This window comes from Phyllostomus discolor, chromosome 2 (assembly GCF_004126475.2).
Source record: "Phyllostomus discolor isolate MPI-MPIP mPhyDis1 chromosome 2, mPhyDis1.pri.v3, whole genome shotgun sequence".
Lineage (NCBI taxonomy): Eukaryota > Metazoa > Chordata > Mammalia > Chiroptera > Phyllostomidae > Phyllostomus > Phyllostomus discolor.
Genome location: NC_040904.2, coordinates 121,196,714 through 121,204,911, shown reverse-complemented (window position 1 = coordinate 121,204,911; position 8,198 = coordinate 121,196,714). Strand labels below are relative to the sequence as shown.

General features: G+C 49.6%; 1 protein-coding gene across 1 annotated transcript in view; it reads right to left on the bottom strand.

Annotated features, from left to right (window-relative positions):
- FGD3 (FYVE, RhoGEF and PH domain containing 3) overlaps nucleotides 1–8,198 on the bottom strand; it is a 51,834-nt gene that overhangs the window by 18,034 nt on the left and 25,602 nt on the right. Inside the window, 5 exon segments of the mRNA XM_036018435.1 lie at nucleotides 278–370; nucleotides 521–667; nucleotides 4,097–4,155; nucleotides 4,864–5,002; nucleotides 7,930–8,086. Coding sequence (XP_035874328.1) covers nucleotides 278–370; nucleotides 521–667; nucleotides 4,097–4,155; nucleotides 4,864–5,002; nucleotides 7,930–8,086 — 595 coding nt within the window.

Genomic DNA, 8,198 nt, shown 5'->3' with positions numbered 1-8,198 from the left:
CAAGTTCCTAGTGCCATCCTTCACCCTGTGAGCATAAAGCCCACAGTGCCCTGGCAGATGGGCAAAGTAGAGGGACAGGGGATCCTGCTCACCCAGCCCAGGACCATAGGCCAAGGCACCCTCAGAGACAGTCCAGCCATGTCTGGGTCACACTATAGAGCAGAGGCTTAGAGAAGTGGGCCAGGGGCCAGGTGCACAGCAGGGGCTGGGGTCTTTGTCCCTACCCCTGGTGTGTGCTTTCCCAGGGAAGTGGGGAGGAAAAGAGGGGTTCACCCACCTGGAGATCTGAAATGTCTATCTTCTCCCGAACACTGAACTTCTGGCCCATGAGCCACAGTTTGGGCACACAGTAAAGGATCATGCTGTTGAACTTTGATAGAGAAGGCAGGGTAAGGGGCAGGAAGGCTGCCAGCCTACCCCATAGAGAAGACATCCCAGGGAGGAGGTATGTAGGGGCTCTGGGGCTGGGTGGGTGTGGAGTTAGGCAGGGCTGATTGTGGCCTAATGGGGTGGGGCTTACCAGGAAGAGGTGGCGGTCCTGAGCTGTGCCATTCTTGGCGGATAGCTTCTGGATGTGGCCCTCCTTGATCAGCTCATTGGCAGGGTTGACAATGTCCTCCTCCCCACCCAGTTGCTCATACACTTCCAAGAGTTTATGCATTTTCTCCTGCAAGAGACGCAGGGCTCAGTCAGCTGCATGGCCACAAAGACTGGAGGCCTGTAGGTCTGCTGGGGACCAGAGGGTAGCAGAGCCCTACCACGCAAGCATGGTTCAGAGCCAAGACAGGACAATGAAACTACTGATGGGGTAGGAGGGAAAACATGGGGTAACTAATGCTCAAGTTGAGCACTGAAAGACAACTAGAAGTTCACAGTGCACAGAACAATAAATGACAACAGCTAACACTGCTGCTATATGCCAGGCAGTGTTCCACGTACAATATAGGTATTAGCTCAGGTAATTATAGCACTGATCCTCTTAGGTAGGTGTCATTATTATCCCCAACTTACAGATAAAAAAACTAGGGCATAGAGAAATCAGGTGACACGCTGGAGGTGTTTCAGCTGAACTGAAACCAGCTCTCTGAGCCTCTGCACTGCATGCCCAGCTCTCTCTATGGGGCTTCAATGAAAGCCTTCAGGGAGACACATCAGGAAGCTGCACCTTTTACCTCAAACAATCCTTCCACTTCTGGTAGCCTTGCCTTCTTTCCTGCTCTACCAGGCCCATCATGAGACCAGACCTTTACCAATCTGCAGCTTATCTCCCTCTAGCCTCGTGACTGGTTGGGAGGTCACATGACCCACAAGTGCCCCTGGGGAGTGATGGAAGATAGTCAGCAGCTATGGCCTCAGCTCTGAGCCAAGAGGTCATGGGCCCTGACTTGTCACTGCTACCAGATGGGGCCTGAGCCAAGAGCAAAGGAGTGAACACAGCAGAGGCTGAGCTGTGCCTACAGGAACCCCAGCCCAGTGATATAGAGCATTGACCCACTGCTGCAGCAGCTACTGCCCTTGGACCTGACTAGTCTCAGCCTGCACACTTCAGAGGCAGGCTTGTTGGGCTGGCCTTTGTGCTTTCGGTACCAAAGCGCATGGTACATATGGGTGTGGCAGGGGGCAGGAGGAGAGCTGGCATTGAAAGTGAAGAGGACCAGAGGGCAGGACTGAAGGGCCTTGTATGTACTGGAGGGCTTGGAGAGAACCTGGGGTGTATTGGGGGGCCTGAGCATGCACCTGGTGTTTACTAAGGGGGCTAGATATACACCTGGTATGTATTGGGGTCCTTGGCATACATTTGGTATATACTGGGTATGGTGGGCATGTACCTGGTGTTTACCTGGGGGGGCTGGGTGTGCACCTGGTGTGTACTGGGTAGGAGACTACGTATCTGGCATTTACTTCAGAGGCTAAGAGTGTACCTGGTGTGTTCTGGGGGGCTGGGAGTGCACCTGGTAGGTACTGGGGGCCTAGGTATTCACCTGGTAAGTACTGGGTGGGCTGCATGTGCATCTGGTATGTATTGGGTGGGCTGGCATGCATCTGGCATGTTGTGAATGCTTGGCACACACATAGTGTGTACTGGGGGGTTGGGCATTCACCTGTTATGTAGGAGAGCTGGTTTGTACTTGGGAGGCAGTTACAGTCCAGAAGGGTTCTGAATAAAGAATGGTAAGATAGGTGTTCCTTAGAATCTCTGAGGTGGAGAAGGATGGATCAAAGACCAGGAAGACTGGTGGATTGAAGAGGCTTAGGGAGGTTGTAGAGGCTGGGATTCAGGGTAAGTGGGGAATGGATGATTAAAGCATGAAACCGGCACCAGTGAGCACACACTGATAAATCTTAGGGCCAACCCCTGAGTTTACATGGGGGCCTCCCACTGTAGCCGCCCACCTGTCACTCTCCTAGGGGGCAGATGGCCTCACTGGACTTGGGGAAAGAACCACCACGCAGCAGGTGTGCAACAAGTGGAATGAGAGTCTGACCAAAATGGAAGGGCCCCAGGTCCTGTCCATCCCCTCAGTGATGTTGGTCCATGGAAGCTCCCCAACATTTCCACAGGCTCTGTGTGGGCTCATGACCATGGAATTCTGCAAAGCAGCTTTCCCTCCTTCATTAGATTTAGTCTTAGGTGAGAAAAAGGAGGGAAATTAGATTTTTTAAAAGATCCAGAGTAAAATGTGGCCTGTTTAGGGTTGCCATGGGTACTCTACAGTGGACCCGACCTCAGGCCAATCTGGTCCAGGGGCCCCAGACCCAGACCTGGGGACAGATAGGTAATGAGGATACTAGAAGTAGACCACACATAACAAGAGTTGTCCCAAAACAAGCTGCTCGCTTCTCAATTCTCCTTTTGAGAAATGTGGGATTCAAAAAAAAAATTCACTTTCTTTTTCCCCTAAAAAACAACAGTGCCCTACAGAATAATATTGAATGCAAACTGTAATTGGAAAAGAAAAAAACAGTGCTCGTGTGAAGGTAAATAGCTCTCACGGACTGGGAGACAGACACCAGAGCTGGGTGGGAACTGCAGTGGCTGGAGAGCTGAGAACAGTGTGCAGGACAGAGCCACCCTGGTCACAGGGTATTGGGGTGAGCTCAAGGTGGTCTCCTTACCCACAGCCCCCATTACACATGGGCATTAGATCCACAAGGAGACATGTCTCTTTCACCTTTGGGCTATTTTGGAGGTACAGTCTTTGGAGTAATTAGTTTATAGGAAAGGCCACAGTTGGGAAAGCAGATGCTTATGATGGATTAGAGCCCAATAAGAAGAGACCAAGAAAGCTTTGTTGTTCTCTCTCACATGTTGCCATGTGAAGACACAGTGTGAAGGCAGCTGCCTGCAAGCCAGGGCTGAATCTGCTGGCACCTTGATCTGGGACTCAGCCTCCAGAACTGGTAGAACACACATGTGTTGTTTAAGCTGTCCTGTCTGTGGTATTTTGTTATAGCCAACAGAGCTGACTAAAACGACTTAAATAAATGGAAAGGTGATGGGAGCACTGAGAGCTAATATTGTGCCCAGTCCTGTTCTATTTTATGTGGAGTGATTTACTCCCCACAACAGCCCAATGAGACAAGTTCTGTCAGGAACTGTGTTTTACAGATGGGGAAACTGAGGCACAGAGTGCTAAATAACATACCAACAATCATCGAGCTAGTACAAGGTGGGCCTGTCTAGTTCTCAACAGAGCCCCTGTCTGTCCTGTGGGACATGTGGGTGCATGTGCACGCTGATGGAGCCCATCTGGGGACAGGTGGGAGGGTGTACACACCAGTGGAGCCAACTCAAGAACAGGTGTATATGTGCATGATAATGGAGCCCAACTGAAGACAGGGAGGTGTGCATGCACTTTGATGGAGCCCACCTACGGACAGGTGTGTGAGTGTGTGTGTTTGTGTATGTGTGTCCATGTCGATAAAGCCCACCTGGGGACAGGTGGGTGGGTGTGCATGCAGATGAAGCCTACCTGGGAACAGGTGTTTGTGTGTAGTATGCATACACACCGATGGCTCCTGGCCCACTCCACACCCTTCCTTCATCATACTGTAGGTCCCTCAGATATCCTCCAGGAGTCACCTCCCCACTCACCATTTTTCGAATTGCAGCATTGGAGTGGTTAGCAGCAGTGGAGATGAGCTCCAAGGACCCTGCAGGAGGAAGATTTGGAGTTAGGCTACAGGACGCCTGGTGGCTCCATACACATTCTGGACCAGTGAGGCTAAGAATTATGATCTGCCCTGCTCTCCCATTTCCCAGGGTATTGGGGCTGCTCAAAAGGCCTGGCTAGTTGGGAGAGGGGGAAGTAACCCCACAAGACATACCTCCTTTGCTGGGGCCTGGGGAGCTAGCACCTCATTCCATGGGTAGCCCCTGCCCTGTACTGTGTGCTAGTCATTATCCTTGGGCCCACAGTGACCCCTGCCACCCAGTGAAGGCCTTCCTGAGGCCTAAGCATTGCCAGTACTTAGTAGCTTCCCCCAAACCCTGTGTCTGCTTTCATGCTGCAGTGGGAGCAGGGGCATCTTCTTCTGTCTCAGAGATGCTGGTCACTTGCCAAAATGTGTTTAGGGGACACTTGGAGCTCTCTCTCTCCCTCTTCCTCTCCTTCTCCCTCTCTCTCTGTCTCTGTCTGTCTGTCTCTGTGTCTCTCTGTGCCTCTGTCTCTCTGCTTCTGTCTCTATTTTTCTATATCTCTCCATCTCAGTCTCTCTCTCTGTCTCTCTGTATATGTCTATGTTTCAATCTCTCTCTGTCTGTGTCTCTTTCTCTCTGTCTCCTTCTCAACATAGGTTTTTGGTAGGTGCCCCTGCTCCCACTTCCCAGGAGCCCAATGGCCTAGTGGTGGCTCTGCTCACTTTCCGCATCCCTCCGGTCTGGGGCATCAGCTGGGAGATGCTTCACATAGTCCTTGAGCAGCAGTTCATAGCGGGGGACCCTCTGCACAGGCTCCAGCATGTGGTGCTGCAGTGTCAGGTTCCCGCATACCTCCTGCTTCTATAGGGAAGACAGACAGTTTGAGCCACCTGTGGGCTAATGTGTGAACCTGGGCTCCACCCTTACTCCAAGCCACCCAGGAGGTTGCCCAGAGCATTTGCACCTGCTGACTGCAGACCACATATTGTGGCAGGGGGGATTGTGCTTGGAGAGGTTGAGCAATGGAGCAAGGACAGAGAACCCAGATGGGCTGCTCTAGACCCAGTGCTGGCTCTTTTATATACATCCTTGTCGGAGAAAATAAAAGCTTGGACAAAGACCATCTCCTTCCCTCATGAGAGACTTCCCCATTCACATTCACCCAGGGGCCTGAACTGAGCCTCTTTCCCACACTGGGAAGTCAGGAGCTTCCTCAGTACTCCCTAAAGGGAATCCTTAGGGACCATGCCTACACATTGCTCTAATGCCATCTATTCCTTTCCTATGAACATGACAGCGAGTGTAGGGTGGGGTAACTGGCTGACACCCTTCAGGTTGACCCTGCCCAGCACTGCTCCCAGGTTCCCACCCTCTTTCTTAAACATAACCCTGCTTCTGGCCCTTCAGAATCTCCTCCAGACCAAATCAGGCATCTGCACTCCAGACCACATGTGCTGAACACTGTCACCTGCCATCTCTGTGCCTACCCACAAGGGTCCCTGCCTGTGCTGCTCTCTCTTTCTCCCCTGACAAATGTCCCAGCACCTTTGTCTTGGCTTATAGGCCTGCCTGCCTCATACAGAATCTATCCCACCCCTGTGTCTACCTGGGGAGTCACTGCAGTCATCCAGGTTTTCACACAAGCCATTCACCACCCCCTACACACACACACACACACACACACACACACACACGCCTGTCACCCTTGCCTAGCTCGGGGCCTGGAACAAAATGGCTTCCAGCTGAAGTGAGCTCAGAATGCCTTGGACCTAGCAGGGCTGGAAGAGCATTAGTCCGCAGCCACCATACAAACAGTTGTTTCAGGCAAGATGTACCCAGCAGGATGAGGAACAGGGCATTATACCATCTCAAAGCATCTCCCTACAAGAAACTTATTAATAGGGAAAAATTTAACTTCACCATGGAAAGGTCTGGCAGACATGCCCTGAATCAAATGAGCATCCCGCAGAAGTGAGTCAATAGGAAGCATGGAATCTCATCAGGTTGGGATACTGTGTGAATGTGAGGTTTGCAGTTGCTATATCAAGGAGGAGCAGGTCCGCAGAATATGCCCTCCCTCCTTCTGGAGTCTAGACGGTTGTTGCTGGCTGGTGAATGGGGAAGCACACCAAATGAAACCTGATTTTGTCTTTTCTTCTCGTCATCCTCAAAACAACCAAATCAGATACCAATTGCCCAATGCAAATTAGACAGACCTCAACTTCCTCAATTATAGTTTATTATTATTGTTATTATTAATAATAATAATAATAATAAATGCAGGAAGAGAAAAGAAAAATAACAAATGCAGGCATCTGGGCTGGGAAGGATAGTGGAGACATGGGGAGTTTGGGTCTATAAGGCCCTGGGAGTCGGTCCACAGTTCTCCTTGAAAATCACAATGCCTCTCCAAGGACAGCAGTTAACCTGACAGGGAACTCTAACAAAACCACACAGGTACACACTTCCTGGAGAAGGAGATGGTGCTGTAATTTATGTCCTAGGAAATGGGGCTTTGTTCTCCATCTGTCAGGTTTGACAGCAGTGTGGAACCACAGCACTCACACCAGCCTAAACCTCCACCCTTAGGATGCCATGCATGGGCTAGCCCCAGTTAACCCTGCTACTGGGTGACCAGCCCCTGAAGACAGGGACAGCATGACCATCTGGTCTCCAGTCACTCGGGGCTGTGGGTAAGCCAACGTGCACAACTCAGGGAGACTGGAGGAAACTGTTTTATGGGGAGAGCTGGGAGTGTCCAGAAACAAGTGAGGGAGTAAGGGTTCAGCAGGTACAGGCAGAAGGGAGAAGGAAGAATTCAGTAACAGAGCTGTTCTTCCTGGGGAGGGACAGGGATGCTGAGGGACTCTAGGAAATCACAGCTGACCTGATGACAGAGGATCTGAGGAAATTTAGAAAGTTATGGAGGGGCCATCCCAAACCTAAGTCTGGTCTCTAAACCCTCAGCACAGAGGATCTCTATACCCATTAACCCTCCAGGATACATTGAGAAATGTGTATGTGTGTGTGTGTGTGTGTACTAGTGACATTGGAACAAGTGGCTAACTTCACGAAAATAAAACTAGATTCTTATCTCATACCTGGAACATTCTCACAATGTACCAGGAAACTATTCTGGAATAACATTTTTAATTTTTAATGTTTAAAATGAAGCTATACATTAGAAGAAAACATAATTTCTATAACCTTGAGGATGAGAAATAAATTTATTTTTAAAGCATAACTTTATTTAAAAATTGGCAAATGTGGCTAATTAAAACCCAAAAATTTTATATAAAAACAGCTTCCTAAATAAAATTTAAAAACAAAAGTAAAAAAAAAAAGTCAATGAGAAAAAGTTATTTGTAACACATATGACAGATAACAGCTAACACTCTTAACATATAAAAACGTTGTGAATCGATAAGAAAAAGGGCAATACAGCAGCAGATAACAGCAGCCAAGTGTGAACAGGCTGTTTGCAGAAAATGATAGATCAATGTAATATCTTCCTAACTGCCTGCCCTAGCCATTGAGGAGCACTGTGGAGGAAGAACTGGCATTTGGATCCAGGTTCTGTCTACAATAGTTTGTGACAACTCAGATCACACAGCCTCTTTGAACCATGATTTTCCCACTGGTGAAAGAAAAATGATTTGTCTCTGAAAGTTATTTTAAGAATCAAAGCATCAATAGAGCATCCAGACATATCCCACACTAGTACTAATTTTCTCCATGTGAAAACACCAATCTAGTGCTCTGCCCCTGAGGCCATGGCAGGGCCCTACCTGGATGCTGTGGATGATGTCTCTGAACAGTGGTGAACGCTGGGTCCAGGCACTCACCAGCTGCACAGCCCGATCAAAGTTTTTGACATATTCACCATACATCTTGAGGAAGGGGGCCAGCTTCTGCAGGATGTCCCCAAACCGAGGGTTCATGTCCCTTCATGGGGGAGTGAGATCATCAGAGAAACAACTCAGGTGAGAGGTTGGAATAGGACAGGGACTTCACCAGGGGGTTATGAGAGGATGGCCTGACTTGCAGCTCTGTGTGA